The sequence below is a fragment of the Rattus norvegicus genome, chromosome 1 (assembly GCF_036323735.1).
Source record: "Rattus norvegicus strain BN/NHsdMcwi chromosome 1, GRCr8, whole genome shotgun sequence".
Taxonomy (NCBI): domain Eukaryota; kingdom Metazoa; phylum Chordata; class Mammalia; order Rodentia; family Muridae; genus Rattus; species Rattus norvegicus.
Genome location: NC_086019.1, coordinates 36,415,854 through 36,435,867, shown reverse-complemented (window position 1 = coordinate 36,435,867; position 20,014 = coordinate 36,415,854). Strand labels below are relative to the sequence as shown.

The window sequence follows — 20,014 nt, the reverse complement described above, 5'->3', positions numbered from 1 at the left end:
CTCCAATGATGCCATGTAGTCTTGGTTTCTGTTTTTTGGGTTCCTGCGCTTGCCTCTCGCCATCAGATTATCTCTAGTGTTACTTTGTTCTGCTATTTCTGACAGTGGCTAGACTGTCCTATAAGCCTGTGTGACAGGAGTGCTGTAGACCTGTTTTCCTGTTTTCTTTCAGCCAGTTATGGGAACAGAGTGTTCTGCTTTCGGGCGTGTAGTTTTTCCTATCTATAGGTCTTCAGCTGTTCCTGTGGGCCTCTGTCCTGAGTTCACCAGGCAGGTCACTTGGAGCAGAAATGTTGGTCTTACCTGCTGTCCCGAGGCTCAAGTTTGCTCATGGGGTGTTGCTTATGAGTTCTCAGCGAGGGCAGCAGCCAGGAGGACCTGTGCTGCCCTTTCTGGGAGCCCCCATGTACCAGGGTCCCAGATGGCGTTTGGTGTTTTCCTCTGGAGTCAGAAATGTGGGCAGAGTGCAGTCTCTTATGGCTCCCCAGATGTGTCTACCTCTCTGAAGGTTTAGCTCTTCCTCCCAGGGATTTGGGTACAGAGAACTGTTGATCTGGTCCCTTCAGGTTCAGGCGGTGTCTCGGGCACAGGGGACCTGCGGCTCCAGTGCCCCTATCTACCGGTTCCCAGAGGCCATATACAGTTTCCTCTTGGGCCAGGGATGTGGGCAGGGGTGGGCAGTATTGGTGGTCTCTTCAGCTCTGCAGTCTCAGGAGTGCCCATCTGTCTAGGCGGTGAGTTCTCTTTCCCACGGGGTTTGGGAGCCTTGATGTTTTAATTATGTGTTTATGTTTGTGATAGTATGTGGGGGTTATGTCAACATGATGTCAACCCATGAAGGTCTGGAGGGAGTATATCAGAGCCATCATGCTAGAGTTACAGGTAGTTGTGAGCCGACCTACATAGGTGCTGGAAACTGAACTCAGGTTTTGGTAAGAGCTGCAAGTGCTCTTAACACCCAAGTCAAATCATCTTGCTGTATTTCCTTTTCAAGAAAAACTGTCTGTTCTCAATTATTCAAATTTTAGTCTAGGTGGTTATAGACACAACCACTGGACATACAGGAATATTGCAGTGACCTCTCAGATATATTAATTGGCTGTGCAATTATTGCAACGAAATAACCACTACTGTATAGTGACACCCAGGCATGCAGCGATAGACTTGTTAAGTCTTCTAGCATAAGAGGGATGATTAGATTGTAAGGACTCCATCTTGACCACCTAAGTACATGGGCGGTACTAAAATATGTAAGAGACATAAAGCTGAATCTGGTAGTTCTCCAGTGAGGCACCTTTCATGACCTGAAAGTCACTCTGTGTGAGCTTCTCAGTGATGCAGATGCTTTTGAGTCGTCTTTGTTTCTGAAGAGAACACCAATAAATCCACCCATCCATGAATCTGAAACTGAATGGAATTATTTCCTTGGTCTATTTGGTGACCTGTCTGTGTGAATACATGTTTTGTTTTGTTTTTGTTTCTGTTTCCCCAGGAAGCCTCAAAACCAAACAACATGCTGTAGTGGAACCAACTGTGAATGGGAAAGGATGTCTACTGACATTGTGGAATTTTCTAGAACCCAGAAATTAAACATGACTGGGCACAAGTATATAAAGAAAATCTGAAGAGCTACTTAAGTAAACAATTGTCTATGGTTTTGATATGTCTGCTAAATAGTTAAATTAGCTATTAGCAGTCTTGAAAATTGTTGGGAATGGACCTCCTTCTTCATAATCATGAGCTTGTAGAACCAGAAATGGAGACAAAAGGACTCGGATTGCTGCATAAAGAAAGATAGAAGCAGGGGAAGGGGAAAGCAGATAACATTTGAAATGTAAATACATAAAATATCCAATAAAAGAGAGAGGGGGAGGGGAGGAAGAAAAAAGAAAGATAGATGATAGATAGATAGATAGATAGATAGATAGATAGATAGATAGATAGATAGGGGAATCTGAGTCCCTCTCTGGTTCTAAGAGGAAATGTGATATTATTCTGGATTTCCCAGAAGCCTGTAAAATTTACTTGCTAGGTGGATGTTTTCTGGTAAGGGAAAAGAGCATTTCATTGTCCCTCCCATAAGACTCAATCTAGATGGGATGTCTAGACATTGTGGAATTTTCTAGAACCCAGAAATTCTGGTAAGGGAAAAGAGCATTTCATTGTCCCTCCAATAAGACTCAATCTAGATGGGATGTCATTCATCTATACAGAAAAGTACTGATCAGTAAGGCCTGACTGTTTTAGAGATGTTAGAGGTGACATTGTAAAACCTTCCCCTAAAGCACAGTGCTCTCCCTTCTCTGTTTGCACATTTACATTGGAAGACTGCTCTGCTCTGCAATGCTTCCTTTGGCCACTGGACATTCTCATCCCTTGAGAGGTCTCCAGTTTACTCTGTAATACACTCTGTCTTTGTATGCTATGTCTCATCTGAATTCTTTCAATAGAGACAAGCATTACGGAGCTGAGGGAATTCATCATGAGACTCAGGTATAGCAACCAGGATGGATATATACATAGACAAATGAATTGAACATTAATTGAATAGGAGGTAAAAGAATATTTAAAAATATCCACAAGATTTGCCAATAGTAGCAGTGAGAACCTCATATTCTCACCCTGACACCCAGATGCTTAGAACCATACCCAGTGCAAATGGTATTCAACAAATATTTGCTAAACAGATGAGCTGATGTTCACATTTTGGAAAAACCTGATCATTATTCTCAAATCTACATACAAAGAGAAATTCAGTGCCAACACTTAAGTGATAATTTTCCCTCCTACCACCAAAAATGCATTTTGATGAAATTTAGAGAAGATGCTGATTTAATACAACTTAATTCAGTATCTATATTTGGACTATGGTACAAATACTTTTAACAGCACAGATAACATCACAGCCAGTCATACAGAGGAGGAACACAGCGTTCAGAGTCAGGTATGGCGATTGTCACTTTCTGTGTCGGGGGTGGGGTGGGGATGGGGACCTTGCAATGGTGAATCTTTATTGTCCACTTGACTGGATATAGAATCACCAAGGAAACATATCTCCGTGTCTATGCTGGGTTTTCCAGAAAGGCGACTGACAATAGAAGAACTAATATGGATGTTGGTGACACCACACTGTGGACTCTGGCCCCACAAAGAATAAAAAGTAAAAGCAAGCTGAGCAGCAGCATCCATGTCTTTCCGCTTCCTGACTGTGGGCACAGTGGAAGCAGCTGCCTCACAGTCTCGCTCCCAGACTTCCCTGTCATGACAGATGGAGACTTTAAACTCCAAGTGCTGAGTGAACCCATCCTTCCTTAAGTTGCCTATGTCAAAATTTTTCTCACAGCAATGAGAGAAGCCACAAACACAACATCATGCCACCACCTAAGGTAAGGGATGTCCACTGCAAGACCATGGGTAAGGTTTTCCTCCAGGGTGTCTGTTGTATGTGGTCCTGCCCACTCTAGAGGACACTGAAGGCTTTGCCTGCACCTGCCTCTCAATGTCTCTATCAGTTATGTTCTGTATTGTTTCAATACGCAGAATGCAATTCCCTATGTACATCTCTGTACACCACTCTAACCATCACCATGGGGCAACCACAGACAAGGGCAGCCACCAGCCCCTAATGAATCTCCTCCCTGATACTCAAGTGCCTCTGGAGGATGTTCATGATCAACGGAGTAGAGAACAGCTGCTGCCACACTGCCCTGACATCACAGTCCTGTTTATACCAAGACAGATGCTTGCCGCTAATGTTAATTAATAGCTGGTATCCAGAAATGCCCAGGATAGTACAGATATAGGATTAAAAACACATTTTACCTGCTGCCGTTTTTCAAATTCCAGCTTGATCCGGGACTTGATGCAATTACACGTGTCCCGATAGGTTTGCTGCAAGGCAAGCTCCATGAGGTGCTTGTGGTAGGCTCCCGCCAAGTTCCCACAAATGAAAATGATCACATTGGCCAGTATCTAAAGAGACAGAAGAGGACATTTGATAAGGTAAGGATCTCTTCCTTGTCGACCCAACAGAAGCAGACTGTGTGTATATCAGGAAGAATCTTTAAAGAAAAAAAAAGACTCAGGGAATAATAATTCTTGCATCTACTTCTCAATTGACATTGGTATTCTGGTTTACCTAAAACAAAAACAAAAACAAACCCAACAAACAAAGACACATCTCTTAGGATTCTATCCCCTATGACATGTGTGCCCTTTAGAGTCCCCTTTTGCACCCAGCACAGGGCTTGCAGCATTATGGATTTAACACTACTCTCATGTCTGCTATCAGGACAAGTGTATATCTATTGTTTGCTATCTACTGCATTTATTCAAGAAGAGAGATATGTGGAAGAGGGCCTCCCAGGCAACCTGCAGTCTACAGTCCACCTCCACTATGACAGACTTTTAAGTTTGTTATATAGCACCACTGTGATACCCTGACTACCTTGGCTCTCAGTGATTGTCACTGATATGCTGACAGGTGCTATCTTTACTCTAAATGTAGCCACTAAACCTAGATAAGTGATTTTTTTGTTTATAGACAAATAACAAGGTAGCTGTGATTCTTCTGATGAACCAAAGTATGTTCAAGAATTTAGATGGAAAAAGAAAAGAATGTAAAATGAATCTGAAAACTGCCCCAACTTCCCCGCTCAGGAAGAAGCCTTCTGTCCAAAGGATGGTGTTCATCCACTTGACATTCCTATTTTAAAATTTGGTTCTAAACTTATTTTGTCAAGACGTCCCTCTTGTTCATAAAGGCCAGATTTCATGTTTACTGAAGCTGTATGCGTTGACTGTTTAATGTAACATAAAATAAAAGGTGTCCGAGATTACAGAAATTATGTGTAGGCAGGTTTCCAAATTCTTATTTAGTATTCGGTACTATGACTCATTTAGTCGTGTCTATATACATCTATATTGCTCAATACTACCGTGTTAATATTCCATGTGCTCTAATTCTGCTGCAGATGTCAAACTCCTGTATGAAACCGTGACTTCCTCTCTGATCACTGCTTTAGGCTGTTACTAATAATGTAAGAAGTCAAAAGTCATGCATATTTTTGTGCTTGGTTTATGCTACAAATTCGCTCTCAAGACACATTCTCTTTATATTCTTGTCAGCAGGAGGAGACAATGGCCTTTCCACTGTGCCCTTGCTATCTGGCACAGGATTCACATACTGTAAGCTCCTCAGTGCTCATAGCTGAACTTGTAGGTCTACCTAGGATATTGACATATAACTCTAACATGACAAATCACTTGGAGCTTCAGTGCCATCAGAAAGGCACTGTTTCCAAAGGCCTCCTGTTCCCCAGCAGACACAATGGGTGGGAGATTTATTCCCACACCTTTGAAGTTTCTCAGATTTGAGCTCCAGAGAATTATGGGTAATGTCACTTCACCCTCTCTGACTAAAAGGTTTTCTTCTGACTGTCACCCTAGAGTTTCCCTGAGTAAAATACCTAGGCCACGCAGCTTGCTTATTATTTCCTGGACTTAAAGACAGTGGCCGTCGGCATCTGCTTTGTTGCTAGTCAAGCTATGTATCAAATAGAGCCTCTCAACTAGGCTGTGGAAGACCTTCATCTGGGAGGTAGGCAGGGGACAATCATAACCGTGCTTCCAAAGTCACAATGATAAAAAAGGTGGCCATGATTTTTGCATCTGTCTGATGCCTTATACCTTGACAGGCTGTGGGCACAGAAGGAAAAGACATATTGATTCTAAGTACCTCAAAGCCCTGGGGCATACTGGAGAATTGAGGGACCAAGTGGGAGTAGAATTAAGGCGAGGGGGATGGGGTGATGAATTCATCTCAGAGTTGCTGCTGGTATTCTGTAGAATCCACAAAGAACTCAACAGACTGGGAGGAACCGTCAGTGCTGTCCTAGTAACCCACATGGGAGGCACCAGCTGCTCCATCTCAGTCTCAGAACTCATCCCTAAGATATTCCTTTATGCAGTCATAATTTATTTCTACTCCATTAGTACAGAGAATTAAAAATATTAACTTCGGGTAGGCCTCAGGGTGTTTTTCTCAGTGTGTTTTTCTTATGTGCTATATGCATAAGGAGCCTATTCATATGTGATTAATGTAACATACATATGTAGTGTGTATAACTGTATGTCTACATGACCCACACATATGACCCAGATACACAAGTGTTTCATGTGTCCATGAGTATATGTACCAGATCAGAGAACAATGTGTCAGATTTCTGTTATATCCATACATTTCATAATCTCAAATTCTTGTTGCATTTATATAGTAACACGATGCCTCTGTGAGTGGCAATCCTGGATGGATAGGAAGTCTTAAGGGCATTCTGTTTGTTTGTTTGTTTGTTTGTTTTGTTTTCATTTTTCAAGACGGGGTCTCACTGTGTATATCTGGTTGTCCTGAAACTCACTATGTAGAGACAAGGCTGGTCTTGAATTCACAGAGATTCATCTGCCTCTGCCTCCTGAGTGCAGGCATTAGGGACATGTGCAACTATGCTCACTAGAAAACATTCTTAATGCTCTGTTTGAGGGGATCTGCTTGCAGCTGAACAAGACTGGTTCGAGATTCATGTCCACACCATTCATAAACTCTTATCATATTTAGCCTTTGTGAAACGACCATCTGGTTTGCTGAAGATGATTCAGACCTCATCGTCGCTGGAACTTCTTTGAAAAATGGTGTTCTGAGAAATGCAGGGAATGAGAAAAGACAAGACAAGCCCGGCTACTCAACTAGAAAATGCTAACTCCTTAGTAAGCACAGTTGAAATAATAACAAAGCAACTTAGTTACTATCTGTGAGCGCTGACTCCCTTCTTCCCAGAAAACTGTCTTCAAACCAAATGGGGAGAGTTTCAAAGCTGAACACTCCAGAATATGAACCCAAGGTAAGAACCAGAACTAGCAAAGTCATGTCTGTGCACCAATCTTCCCAGCAGGGGGCACCAGTGTAGCCTGTCAGACCAGCATCCTAGCACAGAGCCTCATCCATTGCCAAGGAATGGCTCCTTTGTATGTCCTTCCTCTGGTTGCCCTGTTTACTTATTTCCTTTCTCAGAATGGAGGTACCCCTTTCTACCTAGGTGCACCCTGTCCTGTCCCACAGTCCCCAGGACAACTGTTGACTGGCTCAGATACAAGATATCAAGAGAGTGATTTATCCTCTCCAGGACCAGTCATAATGAAAGGCCCTGTCACCACAGCACTGTAGGTTGCAGTTCTTTTCTTCATTACCTTAGCCATCTTCTGTCCCGTGTCCAGAGGCAAGATGTCTAGGGAATTCTATATCCAGATCAGACCCATAATCACAGCCTGAAGTTTGGCTGTGACCTGCCTGAGAACTTCAGGGCCCATTCACATTGCCAATGTGGCATCAGTCAAATGATTCTTATCCAGTCAGAAATTATGAAGCAGGAGACATGGTTCAGTGCGTAAAGTGTTTGCAGTGCAAGTGTAAAGACCTGAGTTTGATCCCCCGCACTTTGTGAAAACTGGGTATAGTGGCATGCTTCTGTAATCTCAACAATGGGAAGAGGAAAAAGAAGGTTCTTGGAGTTCAACTGCCAATCCACAAGCTCCAGGTTCAAGGAAAGATACCAAAAGTAAGGTGAAGAGCAATTGAGGAAGACACTTGACCTTGTTGACCTCTGGTCTACACATATGCACATGCACACGCACACACACAGATACACACACACACAAATGTATATAATGCACAAAACACACATATCCTTATGCACACACATACACACAAGCACAATGCATGCACACACACATGCACAATATATACATACATTCACATACATAAATGCACAATGCATATACACATGTGCACACACATATGTACACCCATGTACACATACACACAAGCACACACATGCACATATAGGAACACATGCACACATGCTCGAATACACACATACACACTCACTTGTGTGTGTGTGTGTGTGTGTGTGTGCGTGCGCGTGCACGTGCACATGTATGTAAGTGTTTGAGGAGGCTGGAGCTGCTGCATCCCTTATATAAGCTGTTGTAAGTTGTTCAATGTGGGTTTGGGTATCAGGATTTGGGTCCTCTGCAAAAGCAATATGTGCTCTTAGCTTTTGATCTCTCTCTTCCAGTCCCATCATTCATTCTTGATGCCTTTCAACACTTCCTGGGTACAGGAAGGACAATTAGAAGGAATGCATCTCCTGAGCTTTATGTGCACACACAAAGGAGTATGTACAAGAAGCAAATGACTAAGACTTAATGCCAATGAAATATCAGATTTTTTTTCTGAAGGAAAACTTATGAAATATTTCTCTTGATGCCTGGTTTTTATCTTGGTATATGGTATTCTATGGTTAACAGAACTGACTATGGAATTTCAATAACACCATGTATTTACAAATATGACTAATGTCCTGAACCATTTTTCTTCCAGACTCATGCAGCCATGTGACTTCACATTAAATCTTAGGCGTGGAAGAAATGATTAGGTCAGGATTTCGCTTTTAGAAATAACATCAAAGCCTTTTATTTTTCAGAAGGCTGTCAAACAGAACACATAATAAAGAGCCTCATTTTCACACTGTTTGGTTTTTCTTGATAGCATCATGCTGTCTCTTTGCCGCTTTTATCTTATTTCATTTAGCTGCCCTCACTTTTGTCAGAGAACAGGACAAGGAACTTAGTCTCCTCTGAAAGGTTTGGAAGAAAACAAATTGTTTTAGATAAGAGCACCAGGACAGTCTTACCCTGAAGATTAAAACCAAGCTCTCAGATCCTGCAGGGCTCAGGTCTGGAATCTGAACTCACACAGCCCCCATGGAAGCTTCTGCCTCTAATTGACAGAAATATGGGAGCTCTGTCTAACATTCTCATGGAATCTCAGAGGTGTACCTTAATGTACCATGTAGAAGGAACCAGGTAGAAGACAGAATTTACCAGTATTCACCAGTAAGCAGCAATGTGGCTTTCCCCCTGCTACCTACCATCTTTCCTCCACACACTTTCCACTTTTCAAACTTCGGGGAGCCTAGAGAGCACACCACAGTTATCAATCCTTTTACAGTCAAGGAAAGAAAATTGAGTAACATGTGAAAGCAGATTCTGAGATGTACTCGTTTCCCAAGATTGGTGCTGTTAGGGCAACTCATAGCCCATCCCTTACCTTCAGGAGAAATGCCTTTGCCAGGGCATTAAGGATTTCTGAGGAATTCAGAAGAGATGTATTTTTTTTTAAAAAAACAAGGAACAGACACTTTTTATTACTTTACAAGTTATTTCTATTTTCTGCTATACAAGCTTTCCTTGATTTAAAGTCATTTTAAATGGCTACCCTTTGGAGACACATGTCCTTGGATCCTTAGAGCCGCATGGCCATGTATATTCAGAGAGGAGTGTAAGGAGATTGTCAAGTGACTTTCACAGACCATGTGGTTCGAAGGGGTGACCCATCTGAGAAAATGTCACCTGGGACGGAAACATTTAAGGATGCTAATTTATTGAGTTCAAACACCACAGAAATTTATCAAATCCATTAGGTGACAGCTCCTATCTCTTGTGACTCTGAGATGCTAAGCATTAAAAAGAGGCCAGTATTTCATTTCATTTCTTTGTTTTTTCTCTTTCTTTCTTTCTCTCTCTCTCTTTCTGTTTTTCTCTCTTTCTTTCTTTCTCTTTCTCTTTCTTTCCTTCTCTCTATCTTTCTCTCTGTTTTTCTCTCTCTTTCTTTCTGTTTTTCTCTCTTTCTTTCTTTCTTTTTTTTCCCTATATATTTCGGGTGGGAAATTAAAAGAAATACACCAAATAGAAAGAAGCACTGAGGTGGTGAGGGTGAGGTGAAGTGCCATGGTACAAGACCACCCACCACAAAATGATGGTTTTTCATCACCAGGAAGGACAACAACACAGTGTAAGAAGGGAAAGAATTTGAAACATGCCAACAACAAGCAAAACTGCCAAGTGTCAGTCCTAGAAAAGTAAAAGGGAAGATAATCAACAGAGAGCTGCAAATGAGTACGCAGCAAGCTCTGTGCATCTCAGAGCATAGCATTTGGCTCAGGACAGTGTTCTGGAGCTGAGAATGATCAACTGACATTCTCCTCCACATAGTGCTCAATCATGGCTGTGGGAAATCTCAAGCGCCTCCTTAGCACTTCTAAAGAATTAAAGACCCAACCACCTGGTCAGGTGGGCACTCCTGAGGCTGCAGAGCAGAAGAGACCACCAACACTGCTCACCCCTGCCCACATCCCTGGCCCAAGAGGAAACTGTATAAGGCCTCTGGGCTCCCGTGGGGGAGGGCCCAGGAGCGGCAGGACCCCTGTGCCTGAGACACCACCAGAACCAGAAGGAAACAGACCGGATAAACAGTTCTCTGCACCCAAATCCCGTGGGAGGGAGAGCTGAACCTTCAGAGAGGGAGACAAGCCTGGGAAACCAGAAGAGACTGCTCTCTGCACACACATCTCGGACGCCAGAGGAAAAAGCCAAAGACCATCTGGAACCCTGGTGCACTGAAGCTCCCGGAAACGGCAGCACAGGTCTTCCTGGTTGCTGCCGCTGCAGAGAGCCCGTGGGTAGCACCCCACGAGCGAACTTGAGCCTTGGGACCACAGGTAAGACCAACTTTTCTGCTGCAAGAAAGCTGCCTGGTGAACTCAAGACACAGGCCCACAGGAACAGCTGAAGACCTGTAGAGAGGAAAAACCACACGCCGGAAAGCAGAACACTCTGTCCCCATAACTGACTGAAAGAGAGGAAAACAGGTCTACAGCACTCCTGACACACAGGCTTATAGGACAGTCTAGCCACTGTCAGAAATAGCAGAACAAAGTAACACTAGAGATAATCTGATGGCGAGAGGCAAGCGCAGGAACCCAAGCAACAGAAACCAAGACTACATGGCACCATCGGAGCCCAATTCTCCCATCAAAACAAACATGGAATATCCAAACACACCAGAAAAGCAAGATCTAGTTCCAAAATCATTTTTGATCATGATGCTGGAGGACTTCAAGAAAGACGTGAAGAACTCCCTTAGAGAACAAGTAGAAGCCTACAGAGAGGAATCGCAAAAATGCCTGAAAGAATTCCAGGAAAACATAAATAAACAAGTAGAAGCCCATAGAGAGGAGACACAAAAATCCCTGAAAGAATTCCAGGAAAACATAAATAAACAAGTAGAAGCCCATAGAGAGGAGACACAAAAATCCCTGAAAGAATTCCAGGAAAACACAATCAAACAGTTGAAGGAATTAAAAATGGAAATAGAAGCAATCAAGAAAGAACACATGGAAACAACCCTGGATATAGAAAACCAAAAGAAGAGACAAGGAGCTGTAGATACAAGCTTCACCAACAGAATACAAGAGATGGAAGAGAGAATCTCAGGAGCAGAAGATTCCATAGAAATCATTGACTCAACTGTCCAAGATAATGTAAAGCGGAAAAAGCTACTGGTCCAAAACATACAGGAAATCCAGGACTCAATGAGAAGATCAAACCTAAGGATAATAGGTATAGAAGAGAGTGAAAACTCCCAGCTCAAAGGACCAGTAAATATCTTCAACAAAATCATAGAAGAAAACTTCCCTAACCTAAAAAAAGAGATACCCATAGGCATACAAGAAGCCTACAGAACTCCAAATAGATTGGACCAGAAAAGAAACACCTCCCGTCACATAATAGTCAAAACACCAAACGCACAAAATAAAGAAAGAATATTAAAAGCAGTAAGGGAAAAAGGTCAAGTAACATATAAAGGGAGACCTATCAGAATCACACCAGACTTCTCGCCAGAAACTATGAAGGCCAGAAGATCCTGGACTGATGTTATACAGACCCTAAGAGAACACAAATGCCAGCCCAGGTTACTGTATCCAGCAAAACTCTCAATTAACATTGATGGAGAAACCAAGACATTCCATGACAAAACCAAATTTACACAATATCTTTCCACAAATCCAGCACTACAAAGGATAATAAATGGTAAAGCCCAACATAAGGAGGCAAGCTATACCCTAGAAGAAGCAAGAAAACAAAGAGAATGAAAGCACACAAACATAACCTCACATCCAAATATGAATATAACGGGAAGCAATAATCACTATTCCTTAATATCTCTCAATATCAATGGCCTCAACTCACCAATAAAAAGACATAGATTAACAAACTGGATACACAACGAGGACCCTGCATTCTGCTGCCTACAGGAAACACACCTCAGAGACAAAGACAGACACTACCTCAGAGTGAAAGGCTGGAAAACAACTTTCCAAGCAAATGGTCAGAAGAAGCAAGCTGGAGTAGCCATTCTAATATCAAATAAAATCAATTTCCAACTAAAAGTCATCAAAAAAGATAAGGAAGGACACTTCATATTCATCAAAGGAAAAATCCAGCAAGATGAACTCTCAATCCTAAATATCTATGCCCCAAATACAAGGGCACCTACATACGTAAAAGAAACCTTACTAAAGCTCAAAGCACACATTGCACCTCACACAATAATAGTGGGAGATTTCAACACACCACTCTCATCAATGGACAGATCATGGAAACAGAAATTAAACAGTGATGTCGACAGACTAAGAGAAGTCATGAGCCAAATGGACTTAACGGATATTTATAGAACATTCTATCCTAAAGCAAAAGGATATACCTTCTTCTCAGCTCCTCATGGTACTTTCTCCAAAATTGACCATATAATTGGTCAAAAAACGGGCCTCAACAGGTACAGAAAGATAGAAATAATCCCATGCGTGCTATCGGACCACCACGGCCTAAAACTGGTCTTCAATAACAATAAGGGAAGAATGCCCACATATACGTGGAAATTGAACAATGCTCTACTCAATGATAACCTGGTCAAGGAAGAAATAAAGAAAGAAATTAAAAACTTTTTAGAATTTAATGAAAATGAAGATACAACATACCCAAACTTATGGGACACAATGAAAGCTGTGCTAAGAAGAAAACTCATAGCGCTGAGTGCCGGCAGAAAGAAACAGGAAAGAGCATATGTCAGCAGCTTGACAGCACACCTAAAAGTTCTAGAACAAAAAGAAGCAAATACACCCAGGAGGAGTAGAAGGCAGGAAATAATCAAACTCAGAGCTGAAATCAACCAAGTAGAAACAAAAAGGACCATAGAAAGAATCAACAGAACCAAAAGTTGGTTCTTTGAGAAAATCAACAAGATAGATAAACCCTTAGCCAGACTAACAAGAGGACACAGAGAGTGTGTCCAAATTAACAAAATCAGAAATGAAAAGGGAGACATAACTACAGATTCAGAGGAAATTCAAAAAATCATCAGATCTTACTATAAAAACCTATATTCAACAAAACTTGAAAATCTTCAGGAAATGGACAATTTCCTAGACAGATACCAGGTATCGAAGTTAAATCAGGAACAGATAAACCAGTTAAACAACCCCATAACTCCTAAGGAAATAGAAGCAGTCATTAAAGGTCTCCCAACCAAAAAGAGCCTAGGTCCAGATGGGTTTAGTGCAGAATTCTATCAAACCTTCATAGAAAACCTCATACCAATATTATCCAAACTATTCCACAAAATTGAAACAGATGGAGCACTACCGAATTCCTTCTACGAAGCCACAATTACTCTTATACCTAAACCACACAAAGACACAACAAAGAAAGAGAACTTCAGACCAATTTCCCTTATGAATATCGACGCAAAAATACTCAATAAAATTCTGGCAAACCGAATTCAAGAGCACATCAAAACAATCATCCACCATGATCAAGTAGGCTTCATCCCAGGCATGCATGGATGGTTTAATATACAGAAAACCATCAACGTGATCCATTATATAAACAAACTGAAAGAACAGAACCACATGATCATTTCATTAGATGCTGAGAAAGCATTTGACAACATTCAACACCCCTTCATGATAAAAGTCCTGGAAAGAATAGGAATTCAAGGCCCATACCTAAACATAGTAAAAGCCATATACAGCAAACCAGTTGCTAACATTAAACTAAATGGAGAGAAACTTGAAGCAATCCCACTAAAATCAGGGACTAGACAAGGCTGCCCACTCTCTCCCTCCTTATTCAATATAGTTCTTGAAGTTCTAGCCAGAGCAATCAGACAAAAAAAGGAGATCAAGGGGATACAGATAGGAAAAGAAGAGGTCAAAATATCACTATTTGCAGATGACATGATAGTGTATTTAAGTGATCCCAAAAGTTCCACCAGAGAACTACTAAAGCTGATAAACAACTTCAGCAAAGTGGCTGGGTATAAAATTAACTCAAATAAATCAGTTGCCTTCCTCTATACAAAAGAGAAACAAGCCGAGAAAGAAATTAGGGAAACGACACCCTTCATAATAGACCCAAATAATATAAAGTACCTCGGTGTGACTTTAACCAAGCAAGTAAAAGATCTGTACAATAAGAACTTCAAGACACTGAGGAAAGAAATTGAAGAAGACCTCAGAAGATGGAAAGATCTCCCATGCTCATGGATTGGCAGGATTAATTTAGTAAAAATGGCCATTTTACCAAAAGCAATCTACAGATTCAATGCAATCCCCATCAAAATACCAATCCAATTCTTCAAAGAGTTAGACAGAACAATTTGCAAATTTATCTGGAATAACAAAAAACCCAGGATAGCTAAAGCTATCCTCAACAATAAAAGGACTTCAGGGGGAATCACTATCCCTGAACTCAAGCAGTATTACAGAGCAATAGTGATAAAAACTGCATGGTATTGGTACAGAGACAGACAGATAGACCAATGGAATAGAATTGAAGACCCAGAAATGAACCCACACACCTATGGTCACTTGATTTTTGACAAAGGAGCCAAAACCATCCAATGGAAAAAAGATAGCATTTTCAGCAAATGGTGCTGGTTCAACTGGAGGGCAACATGTAGAAGAATGCAGATCGATCCATGCTTATCACCCTGTACAAAGCTTAAGTCCAAGTGGATCAAGGACCTCCACATCAAACCAGACACACTCAAACTAATAGAAGAAAAACTAGGGAAGCATCTGGAACACATGGGCACTGGAAAAAATTTCCTGAACAAAACACCAATGGCTTATGCTCTAAGATCAAGAATCGACAAATGGGATCTCATAAAATTGCAAAGCCTCTGTAAGGCAAAGGACACTGTGGTTAGGACAAAACGGCAACCAACAGATTGGGAAAAGATCTTTACCAATCCTACAACAGATAGAGGCCTTATATCCAAAATATACAAAGAACTCAAGAAGTTAGACCGCAGGGAAACAAATAACCCTATTAAAAATGGGGTTCAGAGCTAAACAAAGAATTCACAGCTGAGGAATGCCGAATGGCTGAGAAACACCTAAAGAAATGTTCAACATCTTTAGTCATAAGGGAAATGCAAATCAAAACAACCCTGAGATTTCACCTCACACCAGTGAGAATGGCTAAGATCAAAAACTCAGGTGACAGCAGATGCTGGCGAGGATGTGGAGAAAGAGGAACACTCCTCCATTGTTGGTGGGATTGCAGACTGGTAAAACCATTCTGGAAATCAGTCTGGAGGTTCCTCAGAAAATTGGACATTGAACTGCCTGAGGATCCAGCTATACCTCTCTTGGGCATATACCCAAAAGATGCCTCAACATATAAAAGAGAGACGTGCTCCACTATGTTCATCGCAGCCTTATTTATAATAGCCAGAAAATGGAAAGAACCCAGATGCCCTTCAACAGAGGAATGGATACAGAAAATGTGGTACATCTACACAATGGAATATTACTCAGCTATCAAAAACAACGAGTTTATGAAATTCGTAGGCAAATGGTTGGAACTGGAAAATATCATCCTGAGTGAGCTAACCCAATCACAGAAAGACATACATGGTATGCACTCATTGATAAGTGGCTATTAGCCCAAATGCTTGAATTACCCTAGATCCCTAGAACAAACGAAACTCAAAACGGATGATCAAAATGTGAATGCTTCACTCCTTCTTTAAATGAGGAAAAAGAATACCCTTCGGTGGGAAGGGAGAGGCAAAGATTAAAACAGAGACTGAAGGAACACCCATTCAGAGCTTGCCCCACATGTGGCCCATACATATACAGCCACCCAATTGGACAAGATGGATGAAGCAAAGAAGTGCAGACCGACAGGAGCCGGATGTAGATCCCTCCTGAGAGACACATCCAGAATACAGCAAATACAGAGGCGAATGCCAGCAGCAAACCACTGAACTGAGAATAGGTCCCCCGTTGAAGGAATCAGAGAAAGAACTGGAAGAGCTTGAAGGGGCTCGAGACCCCAAAAGTACAACAATGTCAAGCAACCAGAGCTTCCAGTGACTAAGCCACTACCTAAATACTATACATGGACTGACCCTGGACTCTGACCCCATAGGTAGCAATGAATATCCTAGTAAGAGCACCAGTGGAAGGGGAAGCCCTGGGTCCTGCTAAGACTGAACCCCCAGTGAACTAGACTATGGGGGGAGGGCGGCAATGGGGGGAGCATTGGGAGGGGGACACCCATAAGGAAGGGGAGGGGGGAGGGGGATGTTTGCCCGGAAACCGGGAAAGGGAATAACACTCGAAATGTATATAAGAAATACTCAAGTTAATAAAAAAAAAAAAAGAAATACTCAAGTTAATAAAAAAAATAATAATAATAAAAAAAAAAGAATTAAATTAGCTGTACGCATTGGGCTCAGGATCCCAGTATGCAGCAGTATGATGGTTATTTTCATTACAGTCTTTTATATTTTTGATACATATTTTTAAAAAATGAAACCTATTGGATTATTTTCTAGCTATATTTAAGGTATAGAATGGTAGACTGTGGGGCTACTGCTCAAGTTCCAGTGCAGTGAGTAAGCAGTGGGGGAGTAGGTGGCCTTTAGAACCATTTCTTCCCTTCTGATGTGATCTTGAAACTTAAAGGAAGGATGAAGTTTGGAAGATCAATAAGATCTTGACAATCATTTCTTCCTACAGATACTTATTAGGAACACATCTTCACTCCAAAAAGGGAATTAATCACATCTAATGCACATCACAGCTCAGTGGCTGCAAACATGAACTGACTGGGAGCAGGTCATTCTGATTGACAGATTAGAATATGTAGAAAGCTATAAAATCAGAGTATTCAGAACTCTGTGGAAGAAAACTACCCAAGGCTCCCTCATGACTTTCTGCAGAAGAGAGCACTGCATCTCTGGTGACTTCAAGCTGACAGGACTATCTTAACAACAGGCTTATCAATGGGAAGAGGAAGATGTATCTGATGAATGCTACAAAGAAGTTACAATGATATAATCAAGAGACATACAGAAAGGAGGTTTTAAATATTTTAACTTGTATTGAGTCTGTTATTGGACAATTTCCTATAGGTCTAGCTTGCTTTCTGTTTAACTCTGTGGGAGAACACTTTTTAAAACACATCACACTTTGGGAGTGGATGTGCAGGCTTTTGTGGTAGGTTAATGGAGAAGGAACTGCTAGGATTACACGCCACATTTTCCACATCTTGCATCCAGAACTTGGGCCAGTTGTTTTCTTTTAGCAGGGGACCTACCTGCTCTTCACTGCATGCCTACAAAACAGTCTGTCAGACAATTTCCCTTCCCTCCTCATTCCTCTCTTTCACCCCCACCCCCACTCGTCTCAGAGTTCCTGAGAACACGCAGGCTTTCTGTGAGAGCTGTGTTTGTTGAGGTGGAACCCTGATATGTGGGTGATTACATCTGATTAATATCAGATGTCATCTGGTAATGGTTGCCTGAATGTTACATCCCTACTGATAGTCAAAAGAGGTCATCATGTCCTTACACTTTGAAAGTCTAGTGTCCCCCCTACAACCACCAATGATCTTCCAACTCTTGTTGAGAGACCCAGGGGATCAGGAGATCTTCAGACTACTAAGCAGCTTCTTGATGTTGGTTTCTGAATCTTTCTAAATGTTCTATCCTATGGGAATGGCATATTGTCTTAGCAGGACAGATCCAATGTGTTTTCAAATGTATACGAGCATGTAAGTATATTGTTCCTACACTCCCAATTCTACTAAGCTTTAGTAAACTTTTCTAAGGAGCAGTATATAATTTATCTTGTTATATTACCTTTTTTTCCAAGAAAATTTAAACACACTTTTCATCAATTTAGACTCTAATTAATATGAATCAACAAAGGTTAATTTCATTTAAATGCCACCCATAATTTATTTGCTTCATTACCACTTCATAGATAATGCAGTGTGTCCCATTATGACTAAGAAAAGCCTCAAGGTTTTATCTTTATACTTAATAGATGGATTTAACTGAAGGTCACAGCACAATGGAGGGGTGAACCTGCATACAAGCACATGAGAAATAATGAATGGGAGAGATGGTCAATGTTCAATGTGAAAAATGTGGAATTCACAAGCATGTCCCCAGGAAAGTGATGATTATGTTATTGCAAAATTGTCACTGACTCCGAGGGAAAGGGAAGGACAAGAAGTGTCATGGTTCCTTAAGTTGACTTTGGATTGTGACTCTCTTTTCACCATGATCAAAACAGGCAGCACACAGGCACACAGGAATTAAAACAAACAACAAACAACACACACAGATGTTCTGACCTGTGTCTGAAACCATTCACAGAAAGAAAAACGTTAACAGTTAATGATAATCCTTTTGAAAAAGATGCCTTAGAAGTAGTTTCCTTGTTAGGATGAGAGGCTGAGATGTACTAAAACATTATATTCCCTCAGAGGACTCTTTCTCAGTCACCGCAAGCACCTGCCTTCCCTTGTCTACATGTCCCTGTGAGTATGTGACAACAAAGTCTGAAACCCACTCTCACCTCCCTCTGACTTCTGTGCTAACACAGTATTGCTGCAGCTGCATCCTCAAGTCAACAGTGACCACAACCCAACCAAAACAGAGTACATCCCCAAACATACCTTCCAACATTTTTGTCTGTCTGTCTGTCTATTCATCTATCTATTCATCTACATATCATATCTATCTCTATCTCTTTATCATCTATCTACCCATCACATGTATCTATTTATCATCTATTCATCCATCCATTCATCCATCCATCCACCCACCCACCTATCCACCCATCCACCCACCCACCCACCTATCTATCCATCCATCCATCCATCCATCCATCCATCCACACATCCACACATCCATCCATCCATCCATCCATCCACACGTCCACACATCCATCCATCCATCCATCCATCCATCCATCCATCCATCCATCCATCCATCCACACGTCCACACATCCATCCATCCATCCATCCATCCATCCATCCATCCATCCATCCATCCATCTAAGAAGACTCTTAGACCAACATCATCGTGTGAGCAGGCTGAGCTAAGGTTTCTCTCTGATCTGCACCTGGCTGTCTTCTTATTGTACCTTGGTGTCTGCTGTATTCTCTATTCACCATGATAATGGCAGAGTACACAATGAGGTCATGCGTAACCCAAATGAAGCTGCCATTTCCCAGAGACAGAGGCTGGAAAGTCCAATCATGGTGCCAATGAATTTGTTGATTTTGGAGTTCAGTGTGGAACCCTGAATGCTACATCCTAGGGCCGTGCTGTGCCTGTGCACGGTGGTAAAAGGAGACCGAGTGTGCAGTTCTAAAATGATGCAGAGACGCTCACTAAGATGCAACCACCATGCCCTCAGCAGGTCACAGGCACTGCACTGACAACTGCCTAAAAGGAACTAAATTCCATTCTGCAGTTTGAAGGGGATGTTGATACTGCAACACCTTTCATGACCTCATATTTGCAAGTGCCCTGCATGTATCATTGCTCTGCACATCAGTGCTCTGGCCTTCCCTTCTTATTGGCACAACAGGTGGTCTGCATTAGAGCTAACTCTAATGTCTTATTTTGCTCTAAACACCTCTTCAAAGACCTTATATCCAAAGGAAGTAACATTCTGAGTGACAGTATTTCAACACATGAAATCTGAGTTGACACAATCAGTTCTTATCAGCATGAAGATGTATTTTATT

At 41.6% G+C, this 20,014-nt stretch overlaps 1 protein-coding gene across 5 annotated transcripts in view; it reads right to left on the bottom strand.

Moving 5' to 3' along the window:
- Positions 1-20,014, bottom strand: part of Adcy2 (adenylate cyclase 2) — a 446,592-nt gene that overhangs the window by 214,778 nt on the left and 211,800 nt on the right. For all 5 annotated transcript variants that reach the window (NM_031007.3, XM_039092044.2, XM_039092038.2 and 2 more), the window contains one exon: positions 3,823-3,972. In NM_031007.3, coding sequence (NP_112269.2) covers positions 3,823-3,972 — 150 coding nt within the window. The remainder of the gene's footprint in view (positions 1-3,822; positions 3,973-20,014) is intronic.